The following is a 19,346-nucleotide window of genomic DNA, read 5'->3' as shown; positions in this document are numbered from 1 at the left end:
CCACCCGTGCCGCCAAATCAAGATACAGTTTCAATAAACGTAAGGTAGATATAAAAAGAAGTAGTGGATGGGGGTAAGGGGTCACTAAATGGACAAGGCTATCTTCTTCTGTTGTGTGCATTCAGTGCTTGGCTAGAAAGAGGGATAAGGAATTTTTGTACCTCTGTTTTAAGGCAATGGGAGTGTTAAATCGTAAGCCAGATGGCTACAACATGTATTCTGTATACAGAGGATGACTTGTGTCTTGATAGATATTCATGGCTTTGTTAAACACCTGCTTGTTGAAATACTCAGTAAGACTATTGAACTTCACTCCCACTATCTTATTGGCCACATTCACAATTTTAGAAAGTGCATTCTTGTCTTTGATAGTGACGTTTCCATACCAGCAGATAATGGAGAACGTCAGGACAGACTCAATAAAAGCTCTATACAACAGTGTCATCAATGTTTTATCCACCTGAAACTTTCCTGAGAGCAGAGAGTATTTGTTGTCCTCTCTTGCACACAGAAGTGGTGTTCAAGTCGAACTTAAGCCGGTCATCAATCAAGGTGCCTAGATACTTATAACATGATACCATATCAACATCCTGCCCCTTGATTACACTATGCACTGGAGCAGGGGGGAGGAGTCTGAAGTCTACAGACATGTCCTTAGTTTTACTGATGTTAAGATGCAAAAAGGCATCTTCACACCAGGACACAAAGTCATCAATGACAGGGCCATGCTCATTCTCATGAGTATTCAAGAGACTGACAATTACAGAGTCATCTGCAAATTGTATAATGTACCTGTTGTCATGTTGGCTAAAGCAGTCATTGGTGTACAGGATGTACAACAGGGGGGGGAGGACACACCCCTGAGGTGAGCCGGTGGACGATGTTAGGGCACTGGACAGCACATTATTAACCCTCACCCTCTGAACTCTCTGCGTAAGGTCAAGTAGAGTCAAGTAGCCAACCAGTCAGTCTTGGATCAAAGCTAAAGTTGCTCAGTAGTTTCTCAGTTAGCAGGTGGGATTGGATGGTATTAAATGCTGAGGAGAAATCAACAAAGAGCAACCTAGCATGATTCCCACTCTTCAACAGATGTTGATAGAGAAGATTAAGTTGAGTGATGGTAGCATCCTGCCCCCCCTCTTGGCCCTATAGGCGAACTGAAACGGATCCAAGAGGGGTTCCACCTTAACTAGGAGCTCAGCTTTAATCAACTTCTCAAGGGATTTTGCAACAAGGGATGTGAGGGCAACTGGCCTGAAATCATTAAGGGTTTGGGGGCGACTGACCTTGGCAACAGGCACCACTACAGACTGCTTCCATAGAGATGGCACCCTCTGCTGGAAGAGTGACAAACTGAATATGTGATGAACGATGGGGCCTAACTGTTCGGCACACACTTTTCGCTTTTTTTCTGTCTGCAGTGTTTAAAGCACCTAACAACACTATGCTCATTGAAACTAGGGATAAATGGGGGGGATGTCAGGAGACTCCTCTTGAGTTCAGAATGTCTGTTGCTGAAGTCATGTGTGTCAAATCTGACATAGAACCTGTTGAGATCCTCTGCCAGTACTGAGTCAGATTTGTTGTTAAATTCTAACTTTCTCTTTCCCCTTTCCTTAAGCCCTATCCCAGGATGAACCGAGGTTGTTCATTTTGAGCTGTGTTTCTAATTTATCTTTATACTTAAGTTTGCCTGCCCTGATTTCCCATTTTATATCTTTTTGAAGTTTGTGCAATACCCTCCTTAAAGGCTCTTTTCTTTTCACGCAAAAGATACTTTCAAGGCCTTAGTTGGAATAACAATATCCTCACAGTAAGACACCCAACTACTGGTAACATCAGTCAATTCATCAATATCAGAGCATGAGTCATGACCAGTCCTTAATATATACAGTCTGTACCTTGCCCCTCTTAAGAGCAGTTTGATATGAGGAGATGAGGTGTACACAATTGTGATCAGATGAGCCTAAAGGTGGGAGGGGAATGGACTTGAATGCATTTTTTACTGAACAATAACACAAGTCCAGTGTTTTATTGTGTCTAGTGGGGCACGTAGCGTACTGGTGGAAGTCTCTGAGTGTTTTAGACAAAGAGCAATTGTTCATATCCCCAAGAATAATGATCGGGGCATCAGGGGATTGCATTTGGAGTGAGTGGGTTACTTGAGAGATAATTTCACAGGCATTGTTACTGTTCGAGGCGGCACGGATGGTGCAGTGGGTAGCACTGCCGCCTCACAGCAAGGAGGTCCTGGGTTCGAATCCCCGTCGGCCGGGGCCTCTCTGTGCGGAGTTTGCATGTTCTCCCTGTGTCTGCGTGGGTTTCCTCTGGGTACTCCGGTTTCCTCCCACAGTCCAAAGACATGCATGTTAGGCTGATTGGAGAGACTAAATTGCCCGTAGGTATGGGTGTGTGAGTGAATGGTGTGTGTGCCCTGCGATGGACTGGCGACCTGTCCAGGGTGTATTCCTGCCTTTCGCCCAATGTATGCTGGGATAGGCTCCAGCCCCCCTGCGACCCTGTTCAGGATAAGCGGGTTAAGATAATGGATGGATGGATGGATGGATGGATGGATGGATGTTACTGTTCGGGCGGCACGGATGGTGCAGTGGGTAGCACTGCCGCCTCACAGCAAGGAGGTCCTGGGTTCGAATCCCCGTCGGCCGGGGCCTCTCTGTGCGGAGTTTGCATGTTCTCCCCGTGTCTGCGTGGGTTTCCTCCGGGTACTCCGGTTTCCTCCCACAGTCCAAAGACATGCAGGTTAGGCTGATTGGAGAGTCTAAATTGCCCATAGGTATGAGTGTGTGAGTGAATGGTGTGTGTGCCCTGTGATGGACTGGCGACCCGTCCAGGGTGTATTCCTGCCTTTCGCCCAATGTATGCTGGGATAGGCTCCAGCCCCCCTGCAACCCTGTTCAGGATAAGCGGGTTAAGATAATGGATGGATGGATGGATGGATGTTACTGTTCGGGCGGCACGGATGGTGCAGTGGGTAGCACTGCCGCCTCACAGCAAGGAGGTCCTGGGTTCGAATCCCCGTCGGCCGGGGCCTCTCTGTGCGGAGTTTGCATGTTCTCCCTGTGTCTGCGTGGGTTTCCTCTGGGTACTCCGGTTTCCTCCCACAGTCCAAAGACATGCATGTTAGGCTGATTGGAGAGTCTAAATTGCCCGTAGGTATGGGTGTGTGAGTGAATGGTGTGTGTGCCCTGCGATGGACTGGCGACCTGTCCAGGGTGTATTCCTGCCTTTCGCCCAATGTATGCTGGGATAGGCTCCAGCCCCCCTGCGACCCTGTTCAGGATAAGCGGGTTCAGATAATGGATGGATGGATGGATGGATGTTACTGTTCGCCTTGGGGTGTATGTACACAAGAGTGATGAACAGCTGGGGAAACTCACGTGGGAGGTAGTGAGGACGTCATGATCTAAACATGGAATGTTGTAACAGTAATCAGTTTCCATAAAAACTATGATTTTCGAGTAATGTTACACTTAATTATAATTTTGAGTAGTTTGATTAATTTATATCATTTAATGTGTGTATTTCATTTTGAAATGCTATCATTGTGAACAAGTGATTTGGTTCAGTGAACACATTATTTTTGGTTTACGTATGTTGCATCCAAGCAATTGACCTTTGTGTCTACAGTTTTGAAAAATGATGATTGAAAAAACTGCTAACAAACCAGCATCGTGGAACCGCACTACTCTTGGCAGTACACTTAACATTCCACGAGGGGGCAGTGTTCCCACACATCGCCCCCCTCTTGCGCTGTAGGACGATGCTACCGCAGCGCAGCGGGCCTGGCCACTGATTCTCTGAGGCCGCCTCCAATCACAGCGAGGGGAGGCTGGGGTCAAAAGTCCCATCAAACATTCTGGCTATTCTCTTGGCGGAGTTGCTGAATGGGGTTAAGACTCTCAGGTCTGACGGAGAGCGAAAGCCGCGAGAGACAGCGGAGGAGATGTGTGCTGGAGAGGGGGGTGAATACTTAGGAGCACGACTGAGCAAGCCCCCGGGGCTCGCAGCGAGAGCAGGAGGACCTGCAGGTCACCACGCCTGCCCCCACGGGGGCTGACATCAAACATGGTGGACTGACTGAGCTCCAGAACTCACCAGACCCACTGCAGTACTGCAGTTTACTGCATTAACCACCAGCGACAGCAGCCCTGCAGTTTACTGCATTACCCACCAGTGACAGCAGCACTGCAGTTTACTGCAATACCCATCAGCCACTGCAGTATTGCAGTTTACTGCAATACTCATCAGCCACTGCAGTACTGCAGTTTACTTCATTACCCATCAGCCACAGCAGCCCTGCAGTTTACTGCATTACCCACCAGCGACAGCAGCACTGCAGTTTACTGCAATACCCATCAGCCACTGCAGTACTGCACTTTACTGCATTACCCATCAGCCACCACAGTACTGGAGTTTACTTCATTACCCATCAGCCACCACAGTGCTGCAGTTTACTGCATTACCCATCAGCCACCGCAGCACTGCAGTTGACTGCATTACCCATCAGCCACTCTGAAGTGCTGCAGCCACTCACTGAGAGAAAGACAGTGACAGATAAATAGATGGCAAGCTTCAGTAGAGAGACTACCTAGCGTCTGTCCTGCGAGGACGCGACCGTTCTCTCCGATGACGGCACCACGAGCGTGTCTCTCGCTGGCGTACTGGACGAACGCGTAGCCTTTGTGTACGGAGCATCCTAGCACACGCCCATATTTGGAAAAGATGGTCTCCACGTCGCTCTTCTTCACCACCGCCGTGTTGAGGTTCCCGATGAACACTCGTGAGTTGATGGACTTGGGGTCATTCTTGTTGGTGATGTTACTGGTCTGGACTTTGAGAGACATTTTCTCCTTTTTATCTGTACAGAAGAAACAACAGAAACAGAAACTTTTTGTCATGGTCAAGATGACAGTACAAAAAAAACAATTAAAAAAGCAACAATGTACAGCAGTCTACAAAGAAACCTTGAGATTTGACAGAAGCAAACCAAAAGTTTTCATTAAATTATTTTTAACCAGCGTCATTTGGACTGGGCAATGTGATGCACTAGATTGGCCTATACTGTATCTGCTACAGACAGACCACAACCCTGCCTGCCCATTTGCCTAAATCTGCCGTGTGTGTCAACCACACACCTGCCTACCTGTACACAGAAGCCTAAATCTGCTCTGACCAGATGGTGGCGTCATTTCAGGGCAGTGGCATTTGGGCTGAATGCAGAGCAGAGACTGGATGCATTGGAAAAGCTCCCAGCATGCAGTAGCATGGTGGTGACAAACAAAACCTTCAGGAAGTAATGCACAACAGTTTACATCCAGCAGTTTTACACTCAATCCTCTTAAATCCAGCCAGCATTATGAAGTATTAAAGTGGCAGAGACATTTTGGCAGCGCTATGCTATGCCATATAAAGCCATACAGCACTCGGCTGTAATACCACAGTTCTCAGGGCGCTGTGTCTTAATCCACTGACAGCTAATATCTCCTTCTCCATATCTTTGGTTCATATTTGTATGGCACCTGGAGACCACACTTAGCCAATATGTGCTGTCTCCTCAAAGGCGATACTTAATCTCAATGCAATGCCATCCATCCTGAATGCTTGAGGATTGATTGAAAAAATGACACCCTCCTGCACTACAGAATATTTTTCATGCGATTCTGTGAGGCACAGAATCTTTGTTCGGAAATTAAGGAGAAATCAGTCAGAAAGTCAGATACATGGTGGGCCTCTGTCCTTACAGTACAGACCCTGCGGTCCTCTCCCCTTACAGTACAGACCCTGCGGTCCTCTCCCCTTACAGTACAGACCCTGCGGTCCTCTCCCCTTACAGTACAGACCATACTGTCCTCTCCCCTTACAGCACAGACCCTGCGGTCCTCTCCCCTTACGGTACAGACCCTGCGGTCCTCTCTGCTTACAGTACAGAAAATATGGTCCTCTCTGCTTACAGTACAGACCCTGCGGTCCTCTCTGCTTACAGTACAGACCCTGCGGTCCTCTCCCCTTACAGTACAGACCATACGGTCCTCTCCCCTTACAGTACAGACCATACAGTCCTCTCTGCTTACAGTACAGACCCTGCGGTCCTCTCTCCTTACAGTACAGACCATATGGTCCTCTCCCCTTACAGTACAGACCCTGCGGTCCTCTCTGCTTACAGTACAGACCCTGCGGCCCTCTCCCCTTACAGTACAGACCATACGGTCCTCTCCCCTTACAGTACAGACCCTGCGGTCCTCTCCCCTCGCAGTACAGACCCTGCGCTCCTCTCCCCTTACAGTACAGACCATATGGTCCTCTCCCCTTACAGTACAGACCCTGCGGTCCTCTCCCCTTACAGTACAGACCATACGGTCCTCTCCCCTTACAGTACAGACCATATGGTCCTCTCTCCTTACAGTACAGACCATATGGTCCTCTCCCCTCGCAGTACAGACCCTGCGGTCCTCTCCCCTTACAGTACAGAACATACGGTCCTCTCCCCTTACAGTACAGACCATACGGTCCTCTCTGCTTACAGTACAGACCCTGCGGTCCTCTCCCCTTACAGTACAGACCATATGGTCCTCTCCCCTTACAGTACAGACCATATGGTCCTCTCCCCTTACAGTACAGACCCTGCGGTCCTCTCCCCTTACAGTACAGACCATACGGTCCTCTCCCCTTACAGTACCGACCCTACGGTCCTCTCCCCATACAGTACAGACCCTACGGTCCTCTCTGCTTACAGTACAGACCCTGCGATCCTCTCCCCTTACAGTACAGACCATACGGTCCTCTCCCCTTACAGTACAGACCATACGGTCCTCTCTCCTTACAGTACAGACCATATGGTCCTCTCCCCTTACAGTACAGACCATGCAGTCCTCTCCCTTACAGTACAGACCATACGGTCCTCTCCCCTTACAGTACAGACCATACGGTCCTCTCTGCTTACAGTACAGACCCTGCGGTCCTCTCCCCTTACAGTACAGACAATATGGTCCTCTCCCCTTACAGTACAGACCATACGGTCCTCTCTACTTACAGTACAGACATTCATCTCATACTTTTAGTAGACGTTCATGGACACAGAAAGTCACACAGCAATACAGATGTCCAGACAAAAATGTTTCAGCTTTTCTTTATCAACTAAAAGCACTTTTACAAGATTCATTCTCATTGCCAGTGCATAGCCTTTTCTTTCCAGAGAGCTTGTGAGCTTATTTTCCTTACTCCCTGACCTGTACAGCGCCTGTGGAACTAAGGTCGATGTGTCAGGGGCATGGCGTCAGGGACGGAGTTCTGTAGCTCACGGCCTCTCAGAAGCGGGCTTTGAAACGGAGCGCTGAGCCAGCCTCCGCATTGCTATCACACTGCGCGATGAAAACCATGGAACAAAAGTATACAATCTAATTATAGGATTAGCTCACATAATAAAATAGTCTATGAGCAAGTTGCGTAGACACACATTAAGCTTAGTCCTAGACTAAATTAGATTTTCAATGGAGATTCTCCATTCTTAAATTCTCCATTCAAAATTCCAGGACTAAACATCTGTGTCTGTGTCTGGCCCAATACAGGTAATATTGTACTACATATTTCCTGTTATCCTAGCTATCTGTATCACTACCTAAAAAACTGCAATCAGTTCTGTGGTCAAACTTTGGTTTAATTTAATGAGTGAACTCAGATAGTGACGTTACAGACTACAGTGGGGCTAAACCACTGAGCGCTTACTTGTAGGGGGCACACTCGAGGGCTAACAGAATACAAAATGCATTGCTTTCGGTATTATAAACGTAGGCCTACTTAACCAATAACGTTTTTAAATTAAGAATAATTTCAGTAACTCTGACTTATTATTAAAATGATTGGCACCCTTAATAAAATTTCAGAAAAAAGGCTGCATATAATAAACAACATGGATGATGATCTATATTATCTGTTAAATACTAACTATATATGTTTATTTTGATACATTTACTCATGTTAAACATTTTTTTTTTTTTTTTAATGAAAACTACAGGTGCCAAAATTATTGGCACCCCTAACAATTATTGTAAAAAAAATCAAAGTGAAATTGGCCATACAATTTTACTTTAATTTAGTTCAGCTCAGTCTAAAGCAGGGGTGCACAACAAGGGCCGATCCATTTCAGGATTTTGTGCCAAGTTCTTAATCATTTAATTGACTCAATACTGTTTTTGTTTTATCTGACATATGTATGAATACAGCTGTAGACTGCAAGTGTATCCTATTGATTTTACTGCGCTCAATTACAAGCTTAATTAAAAACAAGGCAACTGGCTGGAACAAAAACCAGTACGCAGACCCAGAGTTGTGCACCCATGGTCTAAAGGAACTAGACTGTGTCATTCCATCACTTCCTGTTTCCCTAGAGGTAACAAGCATACAAAATCCCTTTGTCAGCCATTGGCATGGGAAAAGCCATAACTGTCAATTCAGAAGAAACAAATAATAACGGACCATCACAAGTCAAGTAATGGGTACAAGAAATACATAAACGGTTAAACATACCACTCAGCACTGTAAGGGCAATACTAAAAAGGCGTAAAACATGGAATGGTTGCAAACTTGCCAGGAAGAGAATGCAGGTGCATATTATCCCCATGGATGGTAAGGAAGATGGTAAGGGAGGCCATAAGTAACCCAAGGATCACAGTTTAATAATTGCAGAGACTGGTTGTAAATTGGGGTCACCAAGTCTCAAGAAAAATCATAAAATAGCACCTCCATACCAATAAACTACTTACAGTTTTTTACAATCACTTTGGGGCTAATCTCTCAAGTTCATTCTCAGCTTTAAAAATCTTAGACACAAGAATCCAAACGGTCAGCACTTGCAACACAGCCTATCCGCATGTTCCAAACCTTGCATTGTGCATTCAATTTATCATGAAATACTATAGGAACATTTGTTTAGATCACCTACACACCTGGATATCTATAGTTTCACTGTTTAGTTGTTTTTACAATACTACAATATTACAGTTAAAATACTTGATACATGTTTTAATATGGTTTATTTGTGGTTCTGTGGTTATAAATAAAGGGAATAGTGAAAACGGTAGAAGAGAGCGGAATCATTGAGTTTTTTTACAATTGCTAACAAGCATTTTTTTATACTGAGTTTTCTATTTCAGAGCTTTTCACAGTTAGTACAAGAGCACTGTATGCAGACCAAACTGTGAATGATTTTATCATTGCTTTTACAAAGAATGCAAAAAAATGAATTTCTCAGTCAGGCGGAACCACCAAAAAATGACACATTTATACAGTCCAATTTGCCAATGACTGACAGAAAACAGTGCACCTACTGTGATGCCACTCATGTTTTTTTAGATCGTTGTTCTATGATGGACAGAATAATGTTGTCGGAGGAAAAATAGTGCTGGTATTTTGATAGAATGATTTTATTTTGAGACATGTTTTCAGTGTTTTGCTGTATTTTGTGCATGAAATGAACTGCTGTGTCAAGCTGCATGTTGGTACAGAGAGGTGTATGAACAGTTCTGAAAAGGTGAATTGCAAAATTGTAAAAAAGTTAAAACTGCTCAATTTTAAGCATAGCAACACATAATTATAGCTACAAAGTGGAAAAAAAATCCTCAACTGCAGTGAAAGACCACCTAAGCTCAAACTTATTGATCTCTATTCTAACATGGATCATTTGCCAACTCCATGTTGTAGCTATGTTGTTGCAGGTGGATACAGTAACAGTAACAGGTTGTAACAGTAATCAGTTTCCATAAAACTTTAGTAATGTTACACTTATAGATTAATCAATAGTTAAATGCATTGTAATAAATTACAGTCGTATCATATGTAATGTGAGTATTTAATTTTGAAAGGCTAATACTTAATAAAATTAAGTTGTGTCAATGTGAACAAGTAATTTGGTTCAGCGAACAAATTATCTTTAGTTTATGTCTATTGTATTCAAGCAATTGAAAAAAGTGTTTTGAGTTTTGCGTCTACAGTTTAAAAAAGAAAATGACCTCAAGGTTCTAAAATGAGCGTCAAAGCGATTGTAAAAAAACTGTAAACTGTAAATCCAATCAATACAAAAGGTTATGTACTGTGTGGAAACCCTGGCACCATGGGGCATGGGCTTACGACTGTTCTGGAGGCTCACGTTTGCCCCCTGGTGGTGGTAGTGTGAAAAAAACCTAAGGATTATGGTCCATTTTGCTACAAAGGACTGCTGGGAAGTCTAAGAATTGTATTTTATTAAAACGCTGCTTAAAATGCAATAAAAATGGTACATCAAGAGGCGTGACAACTTTTCCCAGCTAAAAAAGAGCAAAGGGTTTTTCCCCAAATACAAACCATCCTCTGGATGTGGCAAATCACCCTGAGATGCAACGTGACTGCCCCCTATTGTCGGAACCTTGCAAGTATTTTTTCCTGCCCGGGGGCATTCTTACCACAAAGGCAAAATGCCAAAAAAAAACTGGAAACCAATGTACATCTCTGCATTTCGGTCGACAGGAAATAGAACATGGTGAGGATCATTCCCGTTACAGTCACGAAGTTAAGGCAGCTAATCACACACAATCAGTTCATATAAAAATGAAAGTCAATCATTTTAGCATTAATCATTTATCATTACACAAACAGTGATGAAACTGCAAAATGCTTCCCCTTTAGTATGGTGGACTATTTACCTGAGGCCATTGCTGATATAAAAAAAAGAAATCATCAAACACTGAACTCTTTTCGGCAGAAAAAAATCTTTGAACTCATTTACTTTGCTGCATGTTTAGCTGATTCTCAGAGTGAATACTTTATATTTATCCTGAATTATATATGTCCTGAGTATTGATTCATTCATGCGCATCATTTTCCCTTTGATGGTGATTTCACTCCAGCAGGATAAGGGCATTGAATCAGCAGACTGGGGTTTCATCTTGCTATACGGCAGAATGTCCCTGATCAACCCCAAGCAGTAGAGCACAGCCTGGACACTGTGTAGACCATGGCTGCCCAATCATGCACCACGGTGGGCCAAGAGTGTTCAAGTTTTCATTCCAACCTATCACTACACCAGCTCATTTCACTAATTAACACACCTTCAACCTGAGAAGAGGGAACTAATTCGAGAAATCAGCTGGTATTGTGATTGGTTTGAATAAAAATCTCCATGGCACATGTTTGGGCAGCCTTGGTGCAGATACACTTATTGTCATGAAGAAGATATAGATACCTTCGCCCAGAAACCTTCAGTACCATAAGTCAGCCTTAAATGAAGCCCTCTTTATCAAACATCCTATCTTCTCCTACCCCTCTGCTCTGACCATGTTTGAGAAAACCAACACTGTGCTGGTAATGTGTGGCTCCATTATTATATGTAAGAAGGGGTGTGCTTAAGTTAGTGCATATAGGAAAGTAAAAGTACATGTATATGTAAATGGGAGAGGGGGTTTTGAAAGGAGTCTGGAATATTTTCCAACTACGGTACATCTCTTCAGCTTCGGATCTCATTTTAAAGATGGGTCCAGAATAAGCCACCCTTCTTTTGTTAGTCTAAACAGAGTTACCCAGTATCAGACCTTCCTGTTCATGTAGGACACACACATCGCAACAGTACTCCCCCAGAGCTGTTTACCCATTTCTGAGGGCACCTTCACACCACACCAGATACACCGAAGAACATTAGAGCTACCAGTCCTACTTAACAGGAGGAGATGAGGTCAGCTGTCAACTCAAATCATTTCAGCTTTGAAGTTTGGCACGCACTGACATTACATTTTATTGTATATCACTCTCATTCTGCGCTAATCTCAAGCCTCAGCCCCCTCCTCCCAATTCTCTAGCACCCTGCTGTAAAATCCTAAAAAATTGAGCAAGTCAAGCTGGTCATAAGCTGGTCTAGCTGGGTATGAGCTGGCCAACCAGCATGGCCAAGCTGGTTATAAAGCTGGTCTAGCTGGGCAAGAGCTGGTCAACCAGCATGGCCAAGCTGGTCTAGCTGGGTATGAGCTGGTCAACCAGTATGACCAAGTTGGCCATGAAGCTGGTCTAGCTGGGTATGAGCTGGTAAACCAGCATGGCCAAGCTGGCCATAAATGCTGGTCTAGCTAGGTATGAGCTGGTCAACTAGCTAGTGCTGGTAGCAACAGCTGTTTCAATGCATAACTGGAGCTGGTCAACCAGCTAAACCATGTTGAGCTGGGAGCTGGTCTGAACTGGTCAACCAGCTAAATCATGTCGAGCAGGGAGCTGGTTTGAACTGGTCAACCAGCTAAACCATGTCGAGCAGAGAGCTGGTCTGAACTGGTCAACCAAGTAAACCATGTCCAGCTGGGAGCTGGTCTGAACTGTCTACCAGCTAAACCATGTTGAGCTGGGAGCGGGTCTGAACTGGTCTACCAGCTCGCTCACTGTTAGCGATGTGCATGGCTTCATTAATTGGTGCTTAAGTACGGCAAGATTGACTGAGGCCCGTGTGAGTGAGAGACAGAGCGAGAGTGAGAGAGAGAGAGACAGAGGAGGCCTGGGGATGCACAGCTGGTCACCGTGATAAACTCTCTTCACTCATGCATAATTGAGGGCTGTGATTGGAGGAGCCCATGAGCATGCCCTCAGGCTCGCCCTCACTCTCCTCCTTCCCAACTTTCCACCTCGCCATCACAGCTTCTACCCAGTGAGTTTTTTTGTAAGTGCTTCTTTGTTCCCCACCTATTCTCTCTTTGTCGGAACCATGTTTATCCAGATTTAGCAGTGCGTGCCCTCCAAAAAGGGCTAGGTGGGGAGTGCTCGGTTTTGCTACAGTTTCCGGCTTGGATGATATGTTTCCTCCCAACGGTGTGCAATGTTTTTCAACGGTCTTTGGTATGTTTGTTTCACATTTGAGAGTGTGAGGGTGTCAGGGGTGTAGCCAAATCAATAATGACATAGGCCTACGCTTTAAAGCCCGGAGAACATACAGAGTGGCCTTCTCAGACGCCATGGTTAGAAAACCGTACCTATGCCAGTCAGTCTGCCCACGGTTTGCGAAAGGATGTTCAAAGTTTCCATTTAAATAAGTGTATTGCTGCGTGTTGTGGAGGCTGAATGTGACCCAGGTGTGGAGTGTTTCTCCTCCCCAGATTGATCCTGGAAGACCAGGCCCAGCCTCTGCATCAAAGCAACACCTCCACCCCGCAAGAGAGAGTCGCTATTTAGCTTGAGTCTTCTGCCCGTTGTTGTCAGTCACCCGTGGATTTCTGAAGGGACATAAGTGACATTCGCATCGGGTTTGTCTGTGTCTTCCTAACACATGCTTGGAAAACACAACTCTCTCTCTCTGGTTTTTGGTTCTGTTTGCTTATTGTTTGGTGGTTGTGTTTCATAAAACCTCATAAATAATGTATGCTGGCCTATATACCTCCATCTGTTCATATAATGGGGCTGCGGAGATTTGCCGGCATGCTCAGAGGAAGCTGCTACACTCCTAAGATGTTCCTGGAAAGAGAAGTCCTGAAAGATTTCCTGAATGGAAACACTCTGATTTTTTGAGCATCAATGGCATCGATGCAGCTTCCTGTTTATATTTTAAATCAATATGAGAAACAGCCTTCTGCAGTCTATCTTCGTTTCTTTCCTGGAAGAAATAAAAAACATTTTTACCCAACTGAAATAATCTTATATTTGAGAGGAAAAAACCAGGCCCAGCACAGATAAGAGACTAAAACTTGAATTCAACAAAGCAACTCATCTGGTAATCACCAGCAAAAAAAAGCCAATTGTTAATTTTACATCTCAAGAAGCAAGACGTCTAAGCACAACTGCAAATTGTACATTTCTGATTAGCGGGTGTGATTAGCGGTAAGTAGCAGTGAGCGTTAATGGTAATATTTCAGACTGAATCCAACCTCGAGTAGCCAACTCTGCACCCTAGACAGGACACAGCTGCACTGAAATAATCAACCAATCACGACCAATCAGCAGGACCTCCAATCACAGTCCACCCTGCTAGCATGCTGGCAATCAGTGTGCGCTGGTTGGTGGGTAGGTATGGCCAGGGTCCCAGCATGCAGTGGGAGGGATTACTGAGCTGGATAACTACACTGAGTAAAACCCAGATCCCTCCCTAATATGGAACATGGACTGATGTGAAAAGAGCTGTTCAGGATTCTACTCTGTGCAGTTATCCAGCTAACTCAGTAATCCTGTTTTGTGATACAGGTCCCTGACCACTGGTCTTCACGAAACCAAAGGTTCCAGAGAGATGGTGCCACGTACTAATACCAGACCTGGGACAAATACGTAATTGTTTTGGATACAATGTTTCTGTGCTTCATTGATCTAGCCTGCTGCAATTGAGCCAACCAGGAGGACCAGAAGGTGGGGATCACACTTTTCAAGAGTATCTAAGTGGTTCCAATACACCAGACAAGCTGAGTAAAGTATAGAAAAGTATTTACAGAACAATGACATATTTGATGCTGGTCAGCCCACTCCTCCCAATCCTCTAGCAACCTGCTGTAAAATCCTAAAAATTTGAGCCAGTCAAGCTGGTCATAAGCTGGTCTAGCTGGGTATGAGCTGGTCAACCAGCATGACCAAGTTGGCCATAAAGCTTGTCTAGCTGGGTATGAGCTGGTCAACCAGCATGGCCAAGCTGGTCTAGCTGGGTATGAGCTGGTCAACCAGCATGACCAAGTTGGCCATAAAGCTTGTCTAGCTGGGTATGAGCTGGCCAACCAGCATGGCCAAGCTGGTCATAAGCTGGTCTAGCTGGGTATGAGCTGGTCAACTAGCTAGTGCTGGTAGCTGCTAGCTACTAGCTGGTCAACAGCTATTTCAATGCATAACTGGAGCTGGTCATCCAGCTAAACCATGTCGAGCAGGGAGCTGGTCTGAACTGATCAACCAGCTAAACCATGTTGAGCTGGGAGCTGGTCTGAACTGGTCAACAAGCTAAATCATGTTGAGCTGGGAGCTGGTCTGAACTGGTCAACGAGCTAAATCATGTTGAGCTGGGAGCTGGTCTGAACTGGTCAACCAGCTACCAGCTCGTTCAAAATCTAGCTTGAGCTGTTTCTTCAGCAGGGCAAGCATACATTTACATGCAGGGGCATGGCCCATGTTCTTGTACTGCCTGTGGAGAACAGACCTCACTGTTAGCGATGTGCATGGCTTCATTAATTGGTGCTTAAGTACGGCAAGATTGACTGAGGCCGGTGTGAGTGAGAGACAGAGCGAGAGTGAGAGAGAGAGAGAGAGAGACAGAGGAGGCCTGGGGATGCACAGCTGGTCACCGTGATAAACTCTCTTCACTCATGCATAATTGAGGGCTGTGATTGGAGGAGCCCATGAGCGTGCCCTCAGGCTCGCCCTCACACTCCTCCTTCCCATCAGCCCTGCAAACACACACAAATCCCCTCTCAACTTTCCACCTCGCCGTCACAGCTTCTACCCAGTGAGTTTTTTTGTAAGTGCTTCTTTGTTCCCCACCTATTCTCTCTTTGTCGGAACCATGTTTATCCAGATTTAGCAGTGCGTGCCCTCCAAAAAGGGCTAGGTGGGGAGTGCTCGGTTTTTCTAGGTTTTGCTACAGTTTCCGGCTTGGATGATATGTTTCCTCCCAACGGTGTGCAATGTTTTTCAACGGTCTTGTTGGTATGTTTGTTTCACATTTGAGGGTGTGAGGGTGTCAGGGGTGTATCCGAATCAATAATGACATAGGCCTACGCTTTAAAGCCCGGAGAACGTACAGAGTGGCCTTCTCAGATGCCATGGTTAGCAAACCGTACCTATGCCAGTCAGTCTGCCCACGGTTTGCGAAAGGATGTTCAAAGTTTCCGTTTAAATAAGTGTATTGCTGCGTGTTGTGGAGGCTGAATGTGACCCAGGTGTGGAGTGTTTCTCCTCCCCAGATTGATCCTGGAAGACCAGGCCCAGCCTCTGCATCAAAGCAACACCTCCACCCCGCAAGAGAGAGTCGCCATTTAGCTTGAGTCTTCTGCCCGTTGTTGTCAGTCACCCATGGATTTCTGAAGGGACATAAGCGATGTGCGCATCGGGTTTGTCTGTGTCTTCCTAACACATGCTCGGTAAACACAACTCTCTCTCTCGCTGGTTTTTGGTACTGTTTGCTTATTGTTTGGTGGTTATGTTTCATAAAACCTCATAAATAATGCATGCTGGACTATATACCTCCATCTGCTCATATAATGGGGCTGCAGAGATTTGCCGGCATGCTCAGAGGAAGCTGCTACACTCCTAAGAAGTCCTCAAAGATTTCCTGAATGGAAACACTCAGATTTTTTGAGCATCAATGGCATCAATGCAGCTTCCTGTTTATATTTTAAATCAATATGAGAAACAGCTTTCTGCATTCTATCTGCGTTTCTTTCCTGAAAGAAATAAAAAATTTGACCCAACTGAAATATTCTTATATTTGAGAGGAAAAAACCAGGCCCAGCACGATAACAGACTAAAACTGGAATTCAACAAAGCAACTCATCTGGTAATCACCAGCAAAAAAAAAGGCAATTGTTAATTTTACATCTCAAGAAGCAAGACGTCTAAGCACAACTGCTAATTGTACATTTCTGATTAGCGGGTGTGATTAGCGGTAAGTAGCAGTGAACGTTAATGGTAATATTTCAGACTGAATCCAACCTCGAGTAGCCAACTCTGCACCCTAGACAGGACACAGCTGCACTGAAATAATCAACCAATCACGACCAATCAGCAGGACCTCCAATCACAGTCCACCCTGCCAGCATGCTGGCAATCAGTGTGCGCTGGTGGGTGGGTAGGTGTGGCCAGGGTCCCAGCATGCAGTGGGAGGGATTACTGAGCTGGATAACTACACTGAGTAAAACCCAGATCCCTCCCTAATATGGAACATGGACTCAAGTAAAAAGAGCAGGATTCTACTCTGTGCAGTTATCCAGCTAACTCAGTAATCCTGTTTTGTGATACAGGTCCCTGACCACTGGTCTTCACGAAACCAAAGGTTCCAGAGAGAAGGTGCAGTGTACTAATACTAGACCTGGGACAAATACGTAATTTTTTTGGATACAATGTTTCTGTGGGCGGCACGGATGGTACAGTAGGTAGCACTGCCGCCTCACAGCAAGGAGGTCCTGGGTTCGAATCCCCGTCGGCCGGGGCCTCTCTGTGTGGAGTTTGCATGTTCTCCCTGTGTCTGGGTGGGTTTCCTCCAGGTACTCCGGTTTCCTCCCACAGTACAAAGACATGCAGGTTAGGCTGATTGGAGAGTCTAAATTTCCCGTAGGTGTGAGTGTGTGAGTGAATGGTGTGTGTGCCCTGCGATGGACTGGCGACCTGTCCAGGGTGTATTCCTGCCTTTCATCCAATGTGCGCTGGGATAGGCTCCAGCCCCCCTGCGACCCTGATCAGGATAAGCAGGTTAGGATAATTAATGAATGGATGAATGTTTCTGTGCTTCATTGATCTAGCCTGCTGCAATTGAGCCAACCAGGAGGACCAGAAGGTGGGGCTCACACTTTTCAAGAGTATCTAAGTAAACAAGCTGAGTAAAGTATAGAGAAGTATTTACAGAACAATTACATATTTGATGCTGGTCAGGCAAGTACATACATTTAATTACTCACTTTAGGCTAAGACACTGGCGGTTTCTATACAGCTGCAAACATCAACAAGAAATCACAAAAGTGACGCAGGAGCCAATATAGTTCTTCAAGAGGTACTGAATTCCTTGAACTTGAAATGACCTTTTTTTAGCTCTGTTTGGCTCGGTTCGATAATTGCGATGCTCTTCTCTCAGCAATTTTACTGAGGCTTTATTATTGACATTATTACCAAGTATATAAAAAACATGCAAGTCGATGTTCCATATGAAATAGCACATATGATGATTTAGTCAGAGCTAAACTGTGAGGTGGCGCCCCAGTGTGGCTCCGCTTGGCTACTGAGTCCCGATCCCCCACTCCCCCCGATACTAAACCACCGCTATTCAACCCCAACGTCCTGCGAGCCGCAGTGTCTGCAGGTATTCACCCCCACCGCGGTTTTCAGACAATAAGCTAATTACGGCTATAGGAATTATGAGTGTGCAAGCAACTGTGCATAACTTATAATAAACCTGAGAATGTACTGTACAGAAATGACAGAAATAATGTTGTTACTGTGTTAGCACTTAGTACTTAACAGCTACAGCACATCTCAATCGCATAGAACATCGCAGTTGTATTCAGCAAATGCACCAGGTGCATTTCTAAGGCAATTAACGCTAATTAACATTCACATATGTATATGCAATCAAAGGATTCACTGCATAATAATGCAGCAGCTAATTTATTATTCATTGTTGCAAATTAGTCCGAGAAAAGTATAATCACAACACCCAAAATGATTTCTGTTGAACTGAAAGGAAAAAGAAAAAAAAGTAGTTGAAAATTGACTAATTTTCACACTATTAATCAAATTGCAAGAGTAGTTCAGAGCTTAAATACATCTTTTTCAAGCATTTATTTACAGACAGGACACCTTTAACCTTAACATTAGCCAAAACATCGAGCTAATAAGAAGCCCAAACCCTAATTAACACTTGTCTCCAGCTGTTCATATGGTTGTAATATAGTAACACAGTATTCGTTACTGAATAAAGTATTTTTCAAGTAAATAAGGTCAAACAACAGAGCAAACAACCATGGAGAGGAACTGAATGTCGACCATTTTCCTAATTAATCCAAATTAAGAAATGTAAGCCATCATCGAAAGAAATGCTCCAGTATGAACCCTGTTCTTCTGGTATTCTGTGCTGGCTTGATTGGATTCAAGTCTTTGCCAGACACAGCCTTTTTGAAGACACCAGATATTACAAAAATTATGTGGAAATAGACTGCTCGAATTTCAATCAGAGAATCCGAAAAAAATATCTTTGATGTCACTACAATTTATTCTCTCTCTTTCCAGGGATCCAGCTGCTCATTCCAGAAGTGGCAGGTGCCAGGGAATGAACTCTATTGGCTACCTGAGCTGTTGAAGTCCTACCATTATTCACACGGTTACTGTGGCACAAATGCATTCAAACCGCTACTGGAACAAAGCGCCAATTACCAGGCTCAGACTGTTGTAATTCGAGTAATCTAATCGAACAGTTTAGCGCTGTTGGATTTTTGCACGTTCCAATGACATTCCAGCCAAACAGTGCATCCATATGCCCATTTTTACAGATGCTAATTTAACAGAATTCAAAATATGACTGTGTTTGGCTGAAAGGGCAAAGGAACATTTGGCTGGAATTCAGTCAGGAATTTACCTAATTATTTTCTCAATGAAGCTTAAAAAGAAACAAAGCCTTATGTTCACTGTTGAAGGTATATGGGTCATTTTAA

At 44.7% G+C, this 19,346-nt stretch overlaps 1 protein-coding gene across 2 annotated transcripts in view; it reads right to left on the bottom strand.

Moving 5' to 3' along the window:
• raly (RALY heterogeneous nuclear ribonucleoprotein) overlaps positions 1–19,346 on the bottom strand; it is a 94,700-nt gene that overhangs the window by 17,700 nt on the left and 57,654 nt on the right. For both annotated transcript variants that reach the window (XM_061220204.1, XM_061220205.1), the window contains exon 3: positions 4,610–4,879. In XM_061220204.1, coding sequence (XP_061076188.1) covers positions 4,610–4,865 — 256 coding nt within the window. In that variant the 5' untranslated portion in view covers positions 4,866–4,879. The remainder of the gene's footprint in view (positions 1–4,609; positions 4,880–19,346) is intronic.

This window comes from Conger conger, chromosome 14, assembly GCF_963514075.1.
Source record: "Conger conger chromosome 14, fConCon1.1, whole genome shotgun sequence".
Classification (NCBI taxonomy): Eukaryota; Metazoa; Chordata; class Actinopteri; order Anguilliformes; family Congridae; genus Conger; species Conger conger.
The sequence above is the reverse complement of the archived record's forward strand: the minus strand, read 5'-3'. Positions and strand labels throughout refer to the sequence as shown.